Source organism: Plecotus auritus, assembly GCF_963455305.1.
Source record: "Plecotus auritus genome assembly, chromosome: 6".
Taxonomy (NCBI): domain Eukaryota; kingdom Metazoa; phylum Chordata; class Mammalia; order Chiroptera; family Vespertilionidae; genus Plecotus; species Plecotus auritus.
Window position 1 is genome coordinate 147,088,925 of NC_137773.1, and position 20,835 is coordinate 147,109,759.

Sequence of the window (20,835 nt, forward strand, 5' to 3'; positions counted from 1 at the left end):
TTCGGCCCCTTGAGTGTGGCTCTTCCACAAAATACCACGGCCTGGGCGAGTCTATTTTGAAGAAGTGGCATTAGAAGAAGTTTAAAAAATTTGGCTCTCCAAAGAAATTTCAATCGTTGTACTGTTGATATTTGGCTCTGTTGACTAATGAGTTTGCCGACCACTGGAACCAGTCTGCAAGGTAATAAAAACGGGTTCTTAAGCAAATTATGTTACAGGGATTCTGCTTAGTGAGTGCTAAGTTCTTGTTTGCTACCCTGTATTGAAAGTCCCCTGAAGACAAAGACTTTTCATATTTGCATTTTCTCCTGTACCATTGTCTTGAACAGAGACTTTTCAAATAAACGATTGTTGAAGGAATGAATTAGGGGGGAAAGGTAAAAGGCTCCAGTGTGACAAAATTTCCAGAGCTGGGACAAGACTAGGTGAAGACATCTCCTTAATTTTTTCTTCCTAGTCCTTAGTTCTTCTGAGAAACAATCCTAAATTGTTGGGTTAGGACCAGGAAATCCTGGTTGGGATATGTTGTCATGTCAAAGATATGTTAATGAAGGATCAGATTTTCTTAAGAAACTTTAGGAATCTGGATTTATTTTTTTTTTTTAATAAAACCAATATGTGTAATTGAATACTTGCTATGTCTTGTGTATCATTACCTATAGTTCTTACAACAACCCAGTGATTACATTTACACCAAATCACAGCATGTGGAGCCAGGCCTGGGGAATCTGAAATGCTCATGTTAGTAGGGCCTTATTAGGAAAGTGTTCATTATGATTGAAGGAAAATCCGAGTCCTGTCTTCGAGGCCTGGAAAGTTTCTCTGTCCAGGGACACCAGAGTCAGCTCAGAAGGTACATCCAAGTCTGCACCCAGAAAAGGCAAGGCAGTTTGTGATTCCACAGAGAACTTGTACTGTGCCACTATTTTCTCTTTGGGTCTAGTTTCTAGGATACCTGAATTAAGGAACATACCTGCATTTTCTACCTACTGATTCCCTCCATCCAGGACACTGGAGGTAGGAATAGTGAATTGTTACCAGACAGGATTGTTATGGAGAAAAATACAGTCTGAACAAAACATTGTGAAAGCTATTGAGATTGAGTACAAAACATATTCATTCATTCAGAGGTATCCTGCTCTCAACTTTATTCTCACTCTGAGTTGTTTGTTTCCCAGGAAGTACCTATATGCATCTCTTTCTTCTTAAATGGCCTCTTATCAATTTGCCCATAGACATCAGTGATTTATTTTAAGAGAGCAGCTAAAAATGCTTTAATTCACAAGAATCCATGTTTTTATTGGGCCTCCTTTTGAAAAGGGAATTGTTAATGGATTGACTGATTTTCTGAACTTGTTTTTTAAACAGCATGAATGGAGATCAGAATAGAAGGAAAGGGTTACATAATCTGATGCCTACAGATTTAAGATTTCCATGTGCCCTTCCAGAATTGTTTCAGTGTGACTACTGGTTATGTTAAAGGAAGAGGCACCAGCACTTTAGAAATGAGCTCAGGACCCAGGATTCTGACCTCAGAGGATTGTGTGTCAGAACCAATGCCAGTAACTATAGCCTCATGCTGCTGGCCAGGCTCTCCCTCAGCTCAAGGAGGCTGTGGCACAAATACAGAAAGTGGAGAAGCAGCAAACCAAGGGGATTTTGTAAAACTTCAAACCAGAAAATCTTGAGGAGAAAATAGGTTTGGTCTGAGTCATGTGGAGAGTGGGGTTTGTAGATACACCCTTAATTAGAGTAAAGAGCCAAAGGAAGGCAGTACAGACATATGTTTCAATTGGTTAAGAGTTTGAAAATTTGTATCTTGTTTATTTTTATTTTTTTAAAGATTTTTAAAATTGATTTTTAGAGAGAGAGGGAGGGAGAGGAACAGAGAGAGAGAAACAGAGATGTGCGAGTGGAACATCAATTGGCTGCCTTCTGCCTTCTGCACACTCCCCGTGGGGGATCAAGCTGCAACCTGGGCATGTGCCCTGACTGAGAATCAAACTAGCAACTGTTTGGTGCATGGGACAACGTTCCACCAACTGAACCACACCGGCCAGGGCATATCTTGTTTATTTTGAGAAGTTTTTAAAATATAGAGAACAGGGTATAATTCCTACATTTCTGCTACCCAGAGTTGACTGACCATCATTAAATATTGACTCAATAAAAATCTTAATAGAAGAAAATGTCGCAGATAAAACCCTATTTGACTTTAAATCCCAACACCATTATATTCTTCTCCTTCCCAAAGGCCAATGTTCTCATGAATGTGGTGTTACCTTCCAAATCCACTTCCTATCTGTTTATATAAAAGCCCAGCGACCAGAATGGCAGAACAACCAGAACAACTGGTGGCTATGACGTACACTGCAGCAGCCAACCAGCCTGATCTGGGCCCCGATTGGCTCCCAACACCCCGATCAGGGGAGGGGCTGGCTGGCCAACCACCCACGGCCCCTCCAACAATGGGCCCCCCAGGGCAGGCCAGCCAGACCTCACCCATGCACAAATTCATGCACCGGGCCTCTAGTAGTTATATAGAAATTATATACATAAGTAAATGTTCTTGGGTATGGATATAGTCCTGCTTTTAAAAATTATTTCAATGGTATCATGAATGGCAGCTATCTGTTTGTTATATGACAAGGATTGAGCTGAGTCCTGCTAACAGCCACATGTATGAATTTGGAAGTAAATCCTTCAGCCCCTGTTGAACCTTGAGATGGGTAGCCCTGGCCAACAGGTTGACTGCAAACTCATGAAAGATTCTGTCCAGACCATCCAGCTAAGCCACTCCTGTATTTCTGAACCACAGAAATTTTGAGATAGTAAATGTTTGTTTTAGGCTGCTGTGATGAGGGGTAATTATTGTTATACATCAATAGATAACTAATATAGAGACAGATGAAATAATTGCAAATGAAAATAAGTGCATACACCAACTTACAGTAGAGCAGATGCCCATCATGAGAAGTGGTATGGTCACGTGATTAATGAAATAGGCGCTGGAGCCAGAATTTTAATTTCAGATCCTGGCTCTGCCACATACTTGCTGTGAGACCTAAGCAAGTCTGGTTTGTTTGTTGTTGTTTCTTCCATTATATTTTCTAATTTGATAATTTGTAACATAAGATAATAACAGTATTTACACTACAGTTGTTGTGAAGAGTCAACAAGTTTTAAGATGAAAATGTCCCAGAGCCTGGCACATTTTAAGGGCTCAATTAATATAACTGTGGTTATTCCGTATAGGTTCTTGAGCATTTGTTATTAATATATTTATTAATATATTAATATTAATATATGAAGGCATGCCTGAGCTATGCCTTGGTGGTCCATAAGAAGGGGATATTTTCAGAGGACAATGATATAGAGCTTCCTCCCCTCCACTTGCTACACACGAAATCCAAGAGTGATGAGAAAGGGGGCCCTCTATTGTTAGGAAATAGAGAGCAATCAGGCTTCTTGTGCTTTGAAGATTGTGAATACTGGTGATCTGTTCATCTAGCATCCACTGTCCTCTCACTGCTTACAGGACTTCAGTTTTACTTAAGTTGCCTCCACCTTCCAACCCATGTGATTTAAGGAACACCCACCCCACTGCCAATTCCAGTTATGGTAATCCCCTTTTGCATGGGGGCCAGACACAGAGATCAAACTCACAGTATGGTCCCAGCTGCCTGGAATAAGGCTGTGTATGGGCCTGAAAGTATTGAGCTATGAACCTAAGACCTTCCTGTGAGCGATACCATGGCTAATGTCTTGTGTGGGAGAAGCCTTGTTGGCCATTGTGGGACCTGCATCACTGCAGACCTGCATCATTTAACTAGTTGGAAAATACAGGTTGTTAACAGCGACATCATGTGGCTATATGATGCAATGACAGCCGTGGGCAGATGAGCCGCCTGGCCTTCTCTTCAGGTGGGTGGAAGTTGTATTTTCCCTTAGGAATTTTTGGATCACTCAACTACCTATGAATTTTTAAAAAATGAGTATGGACCCTATTTGTATATCCTCAACTTATTAAACTGAGAAGTAGAGAATTGAGCTGACTTCCTTTTGTGAAAATAAAAATAAAGCAGCAATCATATTTGTACACTGTTGGAGCTGTTTTTATAGTTGTTTTTGTGTTGTTGTTTTTTACAATTTTCACATATATAACAGGATGCAATACCCAGACCAAAAACAAACAAATAAAACTTTCCATTTCATGCCTCTTTTGAAAACGTCTATTGTTTCCTATCACCTCCAAGATAAAGTCCCAGCTTCTTAGCATACTTCCTGAGGCTTTCCTCCTCGACCTCTCTAGTGATGCAACACATTCTTCAACTTTCTCAGGAAGCCCTCAGTAAGTTCCATAATATTTGTAAGTGTTTGGGGAGTTAGGTTTTTTAGGGAGGGTAGATATGAGCTGCATAGAAGGGACCCAGCCAGGCTTCATTACAAAAAACAACAACAAAATGGTAAGGTTTGCTAAGCACTTGTGAAATAGGCATTACAATAATGTGCTTTTGAGTTATTTGCACATGAAGTTTTCTCTAACTTTTCTTCCCTCTATTGCTGGGGAATTCTTATTCATCATTCAGAATAATTCTTCTTAAGTATTTCTCGAGGTTTGCCATTCTCGAGTATGGCTGCACATTAGAATCACTTGGGAAGCTTTCCAAACTATGGACACCTGGGTCCCACCCTGGAGATTCTGATTTAATTGGTCTGAGGCATGAGCAACAAGGGTTTCAAAGCTCCTGAGTTAATTTTAATGTGCAACCAGGGTTGAGAACCACTGGTTTCGGAAGACTTTAGTGACTGACTTAGGTAAGCCTCCTTCTCTGTCCCTCCTGGGCCCGTCACAGCCTTCTCTGATCATATCACAATGTCTCTTAATTTCAGAGTGTTATACCCATTCTCCCTAACTAGACTTGAGTATCTCTAGGCAGCCACCTCTGCACCTCTGGAGCCCGATGTAGGTCCTGACATTTTGTGGAGATTTGGAAAATGATGAATGGGAGGGTAAAATGTCATCAACAAACGCTTTTAGGGTCCTCCAAATGCCAGACGCCGCAGTGCTCAGCTAGGTCTGGAACACAGAGAACAGCTGATGGGTCCTGCAGCAAGAACTCACAATTAGGGCGAGGGTGGGTGTCGGGCGGGCAGTCTGTGGTGGCCACGTGCCCCGGGCCTCCCTTTCACCGATAGCCTTAAATGTGTGTTTCTTACCAGTAAGTCGCCCGGACAAAGTAGAACTCAAGGTAAAGGTGGTAAAACACCTGCGAGCCAAGAGCGAATTACAAGTGTGGAGGAAGTGCGCAGGCGCAGATGGCAACGCCGCGCCCAAACTTACAACTGTTTTGATGTAAGCCCCGCCCCCAGCAGCGGAGCCAACCAGAGGGCGCGGGGCGGTTCCAGCCTCCCCGTGGGGCCCGAGAAATCGGTCGAGGTCGTTCGGGAGCGGGGCAGAAGGAGACTCCTCGATGTGCTCGGGCTCGATTGGTCGGCCTCCCACAGCGCGGTAACGGTCGCGGAGGCGGGGCCCCAGGCCGCGGAGCCGGCCCAGCTGGGCGCGCTGCTGGTGGGAGACTGGCGGCCGCGGAAGGTGAGTGCGGCGCTCGGGGTTCGCGGAGGCGGCGGCTAAAGTTCCTCTGCGAAGCACCCCAGAATCGGCTTCCTCTGGGCCCTGCGAGTGGTCACACGGACCCTTGTCGTGGTCCCCAGAGAGGAGCCGCCGGGGACGGGTTCGCGCCGATTAAAAATCTCAGTCGTGTGTGAGGATTGGGTACCGGACGACCCTGGTTCCCGCCCCCGCTTTCTGATCTTTGGCTGCTGGCCTAACGTCTCGGCGCCGCGATTTCTTCCTTGACTGAACACAGCTGGTCATTCTTGCCTGGCGTGGTGGTTGAGGAGGTTAAATGGGGCAATACGTGTAAATCTTAGAGCAGCGACTTTCAACCCTTTTCATCTCATGGCACATAAACTAATAACTAAAATTCTGCGGCACACCAAAAATATATATATTTGCTAATATAATAAAACAAACAAGCAAAAGGTATAATTTTGACTCATTCACGCCGGGTGGCTATTGTGTTTGACAGTGGAAGGGAGAAGAGGTCAGGGCCCCGAGTAAACGGGGGCTGCACGGGTCAGCGATCCCGGCGGCACACCGGCGGACAATGGCTGCATTAAGTGATGCCCGCGCCGGCCGGGCTCTGGATAAATTGTAGGTAATTGGCAGTCTGAGGAGGTTGCGTGGCTAGTGGACGCTCGGAGCCAAAGGCGGGGGCCATGTGCGAGTGGGTAGTAGGTAAGTATCCTTTTCTCCGGTTTCTTCATGCTCTTTCCTGATTCCGGGCGCATCGGACTTTATGGGGCGTCTGATTTGATTCTGTTAAGGAAATCCGTGAGGTGGAAACGTCAGAGGCTAAGAGACCCGTAATACAGAGGCCAACCAGAAAGGGTTTCTACCACCCCTTCATTTTCAGACTCTAATGGTATTAAACACCGCGCAGGCATTACCCATTTGTTGTTGTTGCTTTACTTTCTGTATTGCCAAGTGGGCCCGGGCCTCCCCAGCTCCACTTTGGGGGAGAGGGAGCCCCACTGGGGTTTGGCCTCAGCTTCAGCTTCAGAGGGGGAGAGGTGTGTTCGGGCCTTTTATGTAACCTCTCCTGGGGCAGGATGATTGGGTTGAGATAATATCCAGTTCTAACTCCATTTCCTTATTTGTGGTAGATTCCATTCTTTTTAGGAACATTAAACAGGGTGTTGGCATATTTTTGGAATAGAGCTTTTGCATTTAATAGACAGTAGGGACTTGGAAAACAACGCGTATTCCATTTGTTGCAATAATGTGAACGACATGCTTTTGAGAAAGCTAATCACAGATTTTAACGTGACCCACTTGAGAAAGAACAATGACTCGCCATGGTTTATTTCCAGCTTCTCCCCCACCCCCCAAATGGTGAAAAATATTTACAGTTTAATGTATGGTGCACGTTGCAGGTGCCTCAGACCTGTAACAAGTGATTACCAAAGGGCTCTTGGGAAACCTGGACAGTGCCAGAAATACAGCTGTGTTTTGCATTGGCTTTCTATGCCACATACGAACCAACTCCTACCCTGCAACCCCTATGCCCAAAATCTTAAGGTGAGGTATCAAAAAAGCCCCAGACCCATTGCAGCTACAGCTTCTGCTTTGGCAAGCCTTTGCTCTCTTCCTGCAGCTCTTCCTGTCACAGCTCTAGTAGGGAAGGGCTGCTGCAAACTATTGACACATTAATTTCACAGTATGGAGCTCTAAAAAGGAGCATTTGGTTACAGGTGGAATTGATGCCTTTGCCTTTTATGTTCAGTGGTATTTATCTCTCTGAGCATGCTTCTTTTTAGTACCCTTGCAAATGAGAATACCCTACCTGTGAAGCCAGGAGTCAGAATTAATGAAAGATAGATTTGGACCCCAGCAGGGAGAGGAGAGTTAAGAAGGGGTGGTGAGCATCGGAGTCCATTAGCAGTTACTTCAGTTGTTCAGCCTCAGTTTAGTGGTTACCAGTACCATGAATTCCTGCTCTGGGAGTAACACAAGACCGTTCTTACTAGGAGGCTGGACATTTTAAGATTTTGGCCTGTTTATTTTTTTGAAACCTAGATGAAGATCCAGTTTCAAACGTGAGATTCACTGGGTGATCATTTCATTGAAATCAACTTGAATGACCAGATAAAAAGTGCAAGAGGAATGTGCTGTGACTGAGGTATGCCTAATGTGACAGATGACTCTGTGGATGTTGGGAGACCATGGAAAAAATCTATTGGTGTTTTTTTTTGTTTTGTTTTAATCCTCAAAAGAGGATATTTTTCCATTGCTTTTAGGCCAGGGAACCAACCGACAACCCAGGTTTGTGCCATTGATTGGGAACTGAACCCAGTGTAGGGGCTGATGCTCTAATAATCACTGAGCACACAGGCCAGGGCAGATCTACTGTTTATTGACTGCTATACTGGGTATAATACATATATTTCCCTTTGACCTCCTGATAATCCTATCAGGTAGATATTTTAAATTCAGTTAAGACAGTGGTCGGCAAACTCATTAGTTAACAGAGCCAAATAGCAACAGTACAACGATTGAAATTTCTTTTGAGAGCCAAATTTTTTAAACTTAAACTTCTTCTAACGCCACTTCTTCAAAATAGACTCACCTAGGCCGTGGTATTTTGTGGAAGAGCCACACTCAAGGGGCCAAAGAGCCGCAGTTTGCCAACCACTGAGTTAAGGAAATTGAAGCCCAGAGAGGTTAAATATCTAAGCTAACACAGCTGATCACCCCCTAACTCTGATCACTACCTCTGTCCTGCTATGTGCCAGGTACTGTTCTGTTTCCTTTCTACAGGCATACCTTGTTTAATTGCACTTAATTTTTCCGCACTTCACAGTATTTTTTACAAATTGAAAATAAGACCCTTTATCAGCAAAAAGATTACAACTCTCTGAAGGCTCAGATGATGGTTAGTATTTTTTAGCAATAAAGTATTTTAAAATTAAGGTATGTACATTTTTTAGACATAATGCTATTGCACACTTAATAGAGTATAATGTAAGCATAACTTTTATATATGCTGGGAAACCAAAAAATTTGTATGACTTGCTTTATTATGGTGGTCTGGAGCCAAACCTGCAATATCTCTTGAGGTATGCCTGTATATTAATGCTCCTAATCTTCACAACAACCTATGAGCTAAACACTTTTATTATTCTCACTTCATGATAAAGAAATTGAGGCACAGAGAGATTAGTACTTTTCCTGGCTGTGTGGCAGAATCCACAATTCAAATGCAGGCAGTTTGGCTACAAAATTATACCAGCTTTCTTCGTATTTCCTTTACTTTTTTTTTTTTTTAAATATATTTCATTGATTTTCTACAGAGAGAAAGGGAGAGGGATAGAGAGCCAGAAACATCGATGAGAGAGAAACATCGATCAGCTGCCTCCTGCACACCCCCCACTGGGGATGTGCCCACAACGACCGGAATCGAACCTGGGACCCTTCAGTCCGCAGGCTGACGCTCTATCCACTGAGCCAAACCGGTTTTGGCACGTATTTCCTTTACTTTTATTATTATTTAACTAGAGGCCCAATGCACGAATTTGTGCAAGGGCCTGAGGTGGCTGCCGCTGCTGCAGCTTTGTCAGGAAGGAAGGACGTCTGGTCTAATTTGCATATTACACTTTCATTATTATAGATACATTTTTTAAATAGTAAAATGAATTTTATTATGAAATCAAGTAGAACCAGATGCATAGCTTAATGGATTATTAAAAGACGTACCCTCTAGGTCAGGGTGTAGAACAGTACTCGCCATGCCACAGCTGCTCTGTTGCCCCATCCCAAGCACAGCTACTTCCATTAGTAGCCATTCTGCTTACTTTTATAGTAATTGCTTCCTTGTGTTTTAAAAAAACATTTTTTTCATAAATGCATATTCCTAGATATTATAATGTGGTTTTGCCCATTAAAATTTTTAAAAAATGTTTAATTTGTAGTTTTTCTCTCTATTTCTTTTTTTTTCTAACAATTTTTTTTTTTTCTGATAAAGAACCTGAGTCATTTGACCTGTATATCTTACAGTCTGGATTTTGCTGATTGTATAATCATGTATAGTTCATATGTTCATCTGCCTTGGGTAGTTCCTGCACATTAGTAGTTGGATTGCAGACTGGATCAGACTTAGTCATCCCCTTGGCAATTGTCTAAATGGTGGTTGGCAAGACCATATGAGGTGCATAATGTGTCCTTGTTTCTCTCTTCCTGATCTCAGCAGCTGGTGCTACTTGATGCCTATATATCTATTCACTGAAGGTTGCAAAAGAGTGGTATTGTATTTCTATCAAATCTTTTTCACTTATTGGTTGGAATACTAGTCCCTTATCTATCATTTGGATAGGCAGCAGTATAATTCCTTCAGGAAAGGCAGCATTTATTCTTGATTCCTACCATTTTTTTTTTAATATTTATTTTTACAGAGAGGAAGGGAGAGGGATAGATAGAGAGAAACATCGATGAGAGAGAAACATCGATCAGCTGCCTCCTGCACACCCCCTACTGGGGATGTGCCCGCAACCAAGGTACATGCCCTTGACCGGAATCGAACCTGGGACCCTTCAGTCCGCAGGCCGGCGCTCTATCCACTGAGCCAAACCGGTTAGAGCGATTCCTACCATTTACTTACCAGTTTTCAAGATTATAAATTGGGCCGAAGCCGGTTTGGCTCAGTGGATAGAGCGTCGGCCTGCGGACTGAAGGGTCCTGGGTTCGATTCCGGTCAAGGGCATGTACCTTGGTTGCGGGCACATCCCCAGTGGGGGGTGTGGAGGAGGCAGCTGATGGATGTTTCTCTCTCATCGATGTTTCTAGCTCTCTATCCCTCTCCCTTCCTCTCTGTAAAATATCAATAAAATATATTTAAAAAAAAAAAAAAAAAGATTATAAATTGGTTCTTTATTTCCTTTTTTTTTCCAGTTTAGATATTATTGAATTTACATTTTAATGTAAATATTGACAATGTTAGACATTCACAAAGTTGAATTTTCCTATTTGAATGCATATATATTGAAAGTATTCACTTAAGTCACTATTTTAATAATTCTGGTCCTTCCCTAAAGTCAAAAAATATTTTTTGTTTACTGTATTTCTTTTCTTTTTAGGAAAGCATTTATACATAAACAAGAAATTATGTGCATTTATACTTTTCCCAGTGAAAATTATGTACTGTCCTCTACTTGATTTTTTTTTTTTTAAATATATGTTATTGATTTTTTTACAGAGAGGAAGGGAGAGGGACAGAGAGCTAGAAACATCGATGAGAGAGTAACATCGACCAGCTGCCTCCCGCACACCCCCCACCAGGGATGTGCCCGCAACCAAGGCACATGCCCCCGACCGGAACCGAACCCGGGACCCCCTAGTCCGCAGGCCGACGCTCTACCCACTGAGCCAAACCGGTTTCGGCTCTACTTGATTTTTAATATACAAATATGTCTTTGAGATAATTCATAACCGGTATGTGAAGAGCATTATTGTTTATATTTACATCTACATAATATTTCATTTGTCTATCCTGGTACATTGTATGTTACCAGAATTTATTTACCAGTTCCTAATTGATGAATATCTAGTTTGCTTCTATTTTTTTTATAAATAACATTGTAGTAAGTAATCTTGTAATTTTGTTGATGGTTTCTTTTGCTGTGCAGAAGCTTTTTATTTTGATGTAGTCCCATTTTTTTTTTTAATTTTCTCCTTAGTTTTCTTTGCTCTTGGAGATGTATCAGTAAACATATTACTGTGAGAGATGTCTGAGGTTTTGCTGCTTATGGTTTCTAAGATTTTTATGGTTTCATGTTTTACATTTAAGTCTTTTATCCATTTTGAGTTAATTCTTGTGTACGGTGTAGGTTGGTGATCTAGTTTCATTTTTTGTATTGTCCAATTTTCCCAACCCCATTTATTGAAGAGACTATCTTCACTCCATTGTATGCTCTTGCCTCCTTTGTCAAATATTAATTGAGCATAGTGGTCAATTTCTGCGTTCTCTGTTCTGTTCCATTGATCTATATGCCTGTTCTTATGCCAGTACCAGGCTGTTTTGAGTACAGTGTCTTTGTAGTATAATTTGATATCTCCAACTTTGTTCTTCTTTCTCAAAATTGCTGTGTCTATTTGGGGTCTTTTTTGGTTCCATATACATTTTTGGAGTGTTCTAGATCTGTAAAATATGATATTTGTATTTTAATAGGGATTGCATTGAATCTATAGATTGCTTTGAGTAGTATGGACATTTTGATGATGTTGCTTCTACCAATTCATGAACATGGTATATTCTTCCACTTGTTTTTTTTTTTTTTCCCCTTCTGTCTCTCTCTTTTTTTTTTTTTTTGATGTCCTATAGTTTTCTTTTTTGTGTTTTTTAAAAATATTTTTATTGATTTCAGAGAGGAAGGGAGAGGGAGAGAGAGAAAGAGATAGAAAAATCAATGATGAGAGAGAATCATTGATTGGTTGCCTCCTGCACGCCCCACACTGGGGCATTGAGCCTGCAGCCCAGGCATGTGCCCTACCGGGAATCGAACTGTGACCTCCTGATTCATAGGTCGATGTTCAACCACTGAGCCACCAGCCGGGCATCCTGTAGATTTCTGAGTACAGGTCTTTTACCTCCTTGGTTAAGTTTATTCCTAAGTATCTTACATTTTTTGTTGCAATGGTAAATGGGATTGTGGGGTTTTTTTTGTGTTTTTTTATTGATTTTTCACAGAGAGGAAGGGAGAGGGACAGAGAGCTAGAAACATCGATGAGAGAGAAACATCGATCAGCTGCCTCCTGCACACCTCCCACTGGGGATATGCCCACAACTAAGGCACATGCCCCTGACCGGAATCGAATCTGGGACCCTTGAGTCCACAGGCCAACGCTCTATCCACTGAGCCAAACCAGTTAGGGCTGGGATTGGTTTTTTTAGCTTCTCTTTCTGCAAGTTCATTATTGGTGTATAAAAATGCCATAGATTTCTGGGTGTTAATTTTGTATCCTGTTACATTGCCGAATTCATTTATTAAATCTAGGAGTTTTTTTATGGAGTCTTCAGGGTTTTCTATGTTCAATATCATGTCATCTGTGAATAATGACAGTTTTACTTCCTCCTTTCCAGTTTGGATGCATTTTATCTTTTTCTTCTTGTCTGATTGTTATGGCTAGGACTTTCAGTATTGTTAAAAGTGGTGAAAGTGGGCATCCCTGTCTTGTTCCTGTTCTTAGGGGAAATGGTTTTAGTTTTTGTCCATTGAGTATGATGTTGGCTATAAGTTTGTCATTTATGGCTTTTATTGTGTATGATCCCTCTATTCTCACTTTGCTGAGAGTTTTTATCAAAAAAGGGCATTGGATTTAGTTGAATGTTTTTTTGTTTGTTTTTGAAGCACTTCTATAATCATGTGGGCTAATGTTCTATCCACTGAGCCAAACCAGCCAGGGCCAGTTCTCATTTTTATGAAGCCAAATTTGTTCTTTTATGGATCACGCTTTTGATGATATAGTTAAGAAAGTTTTGCCTATTCCAACCAAGGTCACAAAGGTTTTCTATGCTTTTTTTCTAGACACTTTGTATTTTTAGGTTTTTAGAGTTATGTCTATGATTCATTTTGAGTAAATTTTTGTTTATGGTGTGAGGTATGAATCAAAGTCTATTTTTTTGGCACATAGATATCCAGTTGCACTATTTTTAAAAAGACTATCCTTTCTCTGCTGAATCACGTTCTCACCTTTGTCTTATATGTGTGGGTTTGTTTCTGGGCTTTATTTCTTTTTAAAAATATTTTTACTGATTTCAGAGAGGGTTAGAGAGAGAGAAACATTAATGATAAGAGAGAATCATTAATCAGCTGCCTCCTGCATGTCCCACACTGGGGATTGAGCCCACAAGCCAGGCATGTGCCCTGACCAGGAATTGAGCCGTGACCTCCTGGTTCATAGGTTGATGCTCAACCAATGAGCCACACCACCTGGGCTCTTTGATCTTTATTCCTTTCTACAGCTCTTTCTTTGTATCAAGGAATCTTCTGCATGAAGCATCTTTAGAATTTTTTTTATAGAGCAGATTTGTCATATTTGTTTTGTTTGAAAATATCCTTTGTCTTTATTATTAATGGATATTTTCACTGGGTTTAGAATTTTAGATTGACAATTTTTTTTCAGCACATTGATGATATTAGTCTACTCTTAGTTTTCATTGTTACTGCTAAAAAGTTAGCTGATGTTCTGTCACTTCTTTGATGATAATCTTTTTCTCTAATTGCTTTTGAGATTTTTTTTTTATACTTTAATATATGTCTAGGAGTGATTTTTTTTTTTCTATCCTGATGCAAGATTATGTTGAGTTTCTTTCTAGAATCTGTGGACTTTTATTTTAATGGCTCTCAAAACTTCTTAGTTTTATCTCCAAATGCTGCTGCTGCTCCATTTTTTTCCTCTCTTTCTTGGATGTGCCAGTGTTCCCTTCATTTAAAGTTTAATCTCTTCTGTGTTTTCCTGAATGCAGCACAGAGAACTAAAAAGATGGTAGTCTCTTCTAACTTCCCTTCTAGTTAATTTAATTTTCTCTTCTGCTCTTTCTAATCTACTGTTAAGCATGTGATTGAAGATCTTAATTTCAGTTACTGTAACTTTTTTCTAAAGTTTTTATTCTTTTTCAAATATGTTTTGTCTCCTTTCAGTTTTAGTTCTCTGCCAGAAGTTTCAAGTTTTTATTTTTATGAACATTGTCAGTGTAGTTATTTTATGGTCTGTGCCTAATAATTACAATATTAGAAGTCTTTCTTTGTTGTCTTTTTTTTTACTGTTGCTTCTTATTTCCTATATGTCTTGGTTATCTTTGGCTGTTTTCTGGATATTGTACTTAAAACTTTTTTTGTGGGGATAATTTGAGGCCTTTTTCCAGAGATTTCATTTGTTTGCCAGGTGCTTGGAAGCACTATTAATTTGGGACCTTGTTGAGATATTGGAATGAAATAGAGAAGTGGGAGCCAGATTTCAGTTCATGGCAGAGATGGTTTACTTCTCGCTCACCTTTCTCCTGAGAGTTGTAGCCCTTCCAGGCAGCAATTTTAAATAGGGTGGCTTTGCTCTTTTTAAAAATTTTTATTATATATTTATTTATTTTAAAAATTATCTTTATTGTTGAAAGTATTACAGATGTTCCCCCTTTTCCCCTTCCACCCCTCCACCCCCATTCCATACCTTTACCACACTATTGCCTGTGTTCATGGGTCATGCATGTAAGTTCTTTGGAAAATTCCTCCCTCCCACTCCCTCCTCCCTCCCCCCCCCGCCCCCGCCACTTTCCCTCTGAGATTCGTCAGTCTGTTCCATGCTTCTGTGTCTCTGGATCTATTTTGTTCATCAGTTTATTCTGTTCATTAGATTCCACATATGAGTGAGATCATGTGATACTTGTCTTTCTCTGACTGACTTATTTCACTTAGCAAAATGCTCTCCAGGTCTCTCCATGCTGTCTCAAAGGGTAAGCGATTCTTTTTTTTTTTTTACTGCTGCATAGTATTCCATGGTATAAATGTACCATAGCTTTTTTTTTTTAATATATTTTATTGATATTTTACAGAGAGGAAGAGAGAGGGATAGAGAGCTAGAAACATCGATGAGAGAGAAACATCGATCAGCTGCCTCCTGCACACCTCCCACTGGGGATGTGCCCGCAACCAAGGTACATGCCCTTGACCGGAATCGAACCCGGGACCCCTCAGTCCGCAGGCCGACGCTCTATCCACTGAGCCAAACCAGTTTTGGCGAAATGTACCATAGCTTTTTATCCACTCGTCTGCTGATGGGCACTTGGGCTGTTTCCAGATCTTACTAGTAGCTATTGTAAATTGTGCTGCTATGAGCATAGGGGTGCATATATTTCATCTGATTGGTGTTTTGGGAGTCTTAGGATATATTCCTAGAAGTTGGACAACTGGGTCAAATGGCAGTTCTGTTTTTAATTTTTTGAGGAAACTACATACTGGGTTTTTTTTTATATGTTTTTATTGACTTTTTAGAGAGAAAGGAAAGGAGAGGGATAGAGAGATAGAAACATCATTGATGAGAGAGAAATATCATTGATCAGCTGCCTCCTGCATGCCCACCACAGGGGATCGAGCCTGCAACCTGGACATGTGCCCTGACTGGGAATCCAGTCATTGGCCTCTTGGTCCCTGTGCTGATGCTCGACCACTGAGCTACACCCAACCGGGCCATACTGTTTTCCGCAGTGGCTGCACCAGTCTGCATTCCCACCAGCATTGTATTAGGGTTCCCTTTTCTCCACATCCTCGCCAGCACTTGTCATTTGTTGATTTGTTGATGGTAGCTGGCTTTGCTCTTTAGCACTCATTCTCACAGTTTTTTCTTTGGATTTGGCAAATGCCTTCAGGGAAAATGTGTGTTCTCATCTTCCTGATTTTTTTGTCCTGGTAATTCCTCATTATCTTGTTAGTTCTTCAATGCTTTTAAGAAAAAGAAAAGGCCACAGTGGTCAGCAAACTCATTAGCCAACAGAGCCAAATATCAACAGTACAACGATTGAAATTTCTTTTGAGAGCCAAATTTTTTAAACTTAAACTTCTTCTAACGCCACTTCTTCAAAATAGACTCGCTCAGGCCGTGGTATTTTGTTGAAGAGCCACACTCAAGGGGCCAAAGAGCCTCATGTGGCTCGCGAGCCGCAGTTTGCCGACCACTGCCCTAGCTGGTTTGGCTCAGTGGATAGAGCGTCGACCTGCGGGCTAAAGGGTCCAAGGTTCGATTCTGGTTAGGGCACATGCCCAGGTTGTGGGCTCAATGGTGCAGGAGGCAGCCAATCAATGATTCTGTCTCATCATTGATGTTTCTATCTCTCTTCCTCTTTCTTCCTCTCTGAAATATATTTAAAAAAAGAAAAAAAAGCATTTTATTTGGCTTTCTTAGAGGCAGATTGCCTATTCGACTATTTATAAAAAATAGACTACTAATGTCCTGGAATTTAGATTTATATATATATATATATTTTTTTTATTGATTTTTTACAGAGAGGAAGGGAGAGAGATAGACAGTTAGAAACATCGATGAGAGAGAAACATCGATCAGCTACCTCCTGCACACCCCCCACTGGGGATGTGCCCGCAACCAAGGTACATGCCCTAGACCAGAATCGAACCTGGGACCCTTCAGTCCGCAGGCCCACGCTCTATCCACTGAGCCAAACCAGTCAGAGCCTAGAATTTAGTTTTACCTAGACATATTATGTAAAACAACTTGTAACAGATAGTTGAGTAATTTGTAGAAAAAGTTCTAAGATAATATATGATTGTATGCTTAGGTAAGTTCCATTTTGTTCAGCATACTTGTATATAACAACTACCAATTATCTATACATTTCTATGTGTCACGCACTTGTACTAAATACTTTCTACATGTTGTCTGATTTAATTCAACTGCTGAGGTGTAGATATTATTATTATTACTCTTTTATAAATGAAGTTATCAAGGCTCAAAGATGTTAATGAATTTGTTCATGTCACACAGTTTAATAAATGGTTAAGCTGGTAGTCACTCAGGCCATCTGACTCTGAACTCTAAACCTCTATACTTTATTCCTTATAGTGCTACAAGAGCATATAACAAGAGAACCAGATCTAGTCATGGAATCAGGGGAGATTTCCCTGAAGAAGGAAATTTGAGCTGACATCAGAAGGTCAAGTATCAGAAGGAAATTTGAGCTGACATCAGAAGGTCAAGTATAAGTGAAGAAGAGATTGAACTCCTAGGCCTTGAACATGGAGGGAGATGGCATTTTGAAGATTTGAGAGAGGTCCAGGGTGGCTGTTAGGAAGACTGTTAGAATATGTGGCTCCATGCTTTTTGGAAGATTCTCTTACATTGATGTCTACTAACGTTATGTCTGGTTTACATGGTGTATTCTTCCCACTTTAAAACTTTAACTGATTACTAATGGTGATGTGGTAGGAAGAATAATTCACTAGCTCTGAATTATTCTTGCCATAAAATACTGAACCGAAATTTAATAAAGCCTCTAGATATAACCAGTTTACAAGAAATATAGGACATGGAGAAATATGTTAAATGATAATGCAATAAGCTAAATATGAAATGCGGGTAACTGAAGACAAATGGCCTATTTCTTTAACAAATAAATGCCATATTAAAAAGGAGACTGGGACTTAAAAATTAAAAGAAACTTAAGAGTGCTATATATGGACCTTGTTTGAAAAAAAATCACAAGATATTTGGGGGAAATTGAACATGAACTAGATATTAAGTAATAGTACAGAATTACTGATATTTTTATGGGGTGTGATAATGAGTCTGTATTTGTTAGACTTGTTTACCGAAATAAGTAGGTAAGGAAGAAATGTAACAAGAATAGAAGAATGTTATTGAAGCTGGATTGATGAATACATGAGTTCATTATAGTCTTTCTCTACTTTTGTGTATTTTTTGAAAAATTTCTCGAATGAAAAGTTAAAAAGCTAGTAACTGAAGTTGGTTGGCATTTTTAAAAAGGATCTTTATTTAAAACTAGAGGCCCGGTGCACGAAATTCGTGCACGGGGGGTGGGGGGTGTCCCTCAGCCCAGCCTGCACCCTCTCCAATCTGGAACCCTTCAAGGGATGTTCGACCACCGGGATCGGGCCTAAATGGGCAGTTGGACATCCCTCTCACAATCCAGGACTGCTGGCTCCCAACCACTCGCCTGCCTGCCAGCCTGATCACCCCCTAACCACTCCCCTGCCAGCCTGATCAATGCCTAACTGCTCCCCTGCCAGCCCGATTGCCCCTAACTGCCCTCCCCTGCTGGCCCAGTCACCCCTAACTGCCCTCCCTTGCCAGCCTCGTAGCGCCTAACTGCCCTCCCCTGCTGGCCTGGTCGTCCCCAACTGCCCTCCCCTGCAGGCCTGGTTGCCCCCAACTGCCCTCCCCTGCAGGCCTGGTCCCTCCCAACTGCCCTCCCCTGCAGGCCTGGTCCCTCCCAACTGCCCTCCCCTGCAGGCCTGGTCTCTCCCAACTGCCCTCCCCTGCAGGCCCAGTTGCCCCCAACTGCTCTTCCCTGCTGGCCTGGTCCCCCCTAGCTGCCCTCCCCTGCAGACCTGGTTCCCCCCAACTGCCCTCCCCTGCAGGCCTGGTCCCCCCAACTGCTTTCCCCTGCAGGCCTGGCCCCTACAACTGTCCTCCCCTGCTAGCCTGGTCACCCCTAACTTCCCTTCCTTGCCAGCCTGGTGACCCCTAACTGCCCTCCCCTTCAGGCCTGATCGCCCCTAACTGCCCACCCTTGTAGGCCTGGTCCCTCCCAACTGCCCTCTCCTGCTGGCCTGATCGCCCACAACTGCTCTCCCCGGCTGGCCATCTTGGGTGGCCATCTTTGACCACATGGGGGCAGCCATCTTGTGTGTTGGAGTGATGATCAATTTGCATATTACCTCTTTATTATATAGGATAAAGGCAGGAGGGTTGAATGTAGTATGTAATTGAGTTATTGAAAGAGAAAAGAGTTTAAAGGGAGAAAGGACCTGATGTGAAACCGCAAAAGTGGCAGCATTTGAGAATGTGTAATATGTTACTAAGTTTAGCTAAAAATAAATTATTAGTGACTGATAAATTGTTTAGTTGGATTTCACTATCTGAAGCAGAAGGGTGCTTTGGATGAAACATTGAACTGGCAGGAAGGAGGCCTACCTCTAATCAGTCCTGGAAGATTATTGCATCTCTCTGGGCCTCAGATGTCTCTGGTACCTGATAAATTGGTACAGCTCTCCCTACACTCTTTTCTGCCAGCTATGAACAGCTAGAGATTTAGGATTAAACAATTTTCAAGGTCCTCTCAAGTTCTAAAATTCCATGATGCTAATGAATATGTGGGATTGTGCCTCTGGAGGGGAGGAATTATACCTATATATCAAACAACCCAAATAATTTTTTTTCTGTAGAATGGTACAGTCTTAGATAATGAGAGCAAGTGATGGTAGGTTAGACTGAATATAAACTTCTGTGTGTGCCTGTCAAACAGAATCCTTTGTTGTTAACCTCTGATCTTAGAAATAAAGTCCACCTAATAAAGTGGCACTCCATTCACCCTTGGAGTCAGTCCAGTGAATTGTTAGACTGGCCCGTAACTTTGGGGTCAGGCACAATTCTTTTAGTTTTTTGAAAAGCAGCTTCCAAAAGATAACAGTTTATGAGCATCATGTACTTTTCACATCCAGTTAAAACAAAAATATTTTTCTTTGTGTTGGTATGTGTGTAAACCCCCATATTGTTTTATATCTAGAGGAAAACATTATAAGATAGGGTATATTCTAATCATTCTTTAAATCAGCTTTCTAAGAAGTAACAAAAGTTTTGACACAGGAATGGCTTAAATTGCTCAAGAGTAGTGGTTCTTTTAAGTATAATTTCATTTAACACCTATTGCACTTTTTTCTGTTTTAATTTAGGCAACTCAAAATTTTTCACTGCCAGTCTCTACTTCTTTGGTTCGGCAAAGGAAAACTGTATCTCCAGCAGCCCCTAAAGCCCAGCAGTCCAGTAAATCATCAAACAGACTCATGACTGAAAAACAGGTAAATGTGAAATATTTGAAACCAGTGTTTTTCAAAGTATGTGGGGCAAATAATACTACATCTACAAATGTGAACAATCTTAAAAGGATTCTTAATTTAAAAGGATTCAGGTGTACAGCATAGGGCAGGGGTCCTCAAAATACGGCCCACGGGCCACATGCGGCCCGCCGAGGACATTTATCTGGCCCGCCGGGTGCCGCTGCCTGTCCTGCTTAGCAGCCGACTCATCCCAGGCCCACAGTGCGCATAGGAATTTGTTCATAGTTTTTTTTTTAAACTATAGTCCGGCCCTCCAATGGTCTGAGGGACAGTGAACTGGCCCCCTGTTTAAAAAGTTTGAGGACCCCTGGCATAGGGAGTATAGTCAATAATACTGTAATAACTACGTATGGTGCCAAGTGGGTACTGGAAATATTGGGGGGACAATTTGTAAAGTATATGATTATCTAACCACTATGACCACTATGCTGTACACCTGAAACTGATACAAAATAATATTAAATGTAAACTGTAATTGAAAAATAAAGTAAAAAGATTCTTTTATTTAGTAAAACTAGAGGCCTGGTGCACGAAATTCGTGCACTGGGGTGGGGGTCCCTCAGCCCGGCCTGCGCCCTCCCACAGTCTGGGAGCCCTTGGGGGATGTTTGACTGACAGTGGGCCAAAGCTGTCAGT

At 41.5% G+C, this 20,835-nt stretch overlaps 1 protein-coding gene across 8 annotated transcripts in view; it reads left to right on the plus strand.

The window, feature by feature from the left end:
• Positions 1-5,410: 5,410 nt before the first annotated feature.
• Positions 5,411-20,835, plus strand: part of CEP70 (centrosomal protein 70) — a 52,507-nt gene continuing 37,082 nt past the window's right edge. Inside the window, exons 1-4 of one of the 8 annotated variants that reach the window (XM_080674699.1) lie at positions 5,411-5,596; positions 7,643-7,745; positions 17,186-17,314; positions 20,035-20,160. Coding sequence is in view for 7 of the 8 variants with exons in the window: in XM_080674692.1 (XP_080530818.1) it covers positions 20,146-20,160 (15 nt within the window). In the remaining variant the exon portion in view is untranslated. Of the gene's footprint in view, positions 5,597-6,157; positions 6,302-7,642; positions 7,746-17,185; positions 17,315-20,034; positions 20,161-20,835 lie in introns of those variants that run through there. The other 7 variants (XM_080674692.1, XM_080674693.1, XM_080674695.1 and 4 more) reach the window with 7 other exon arrangements.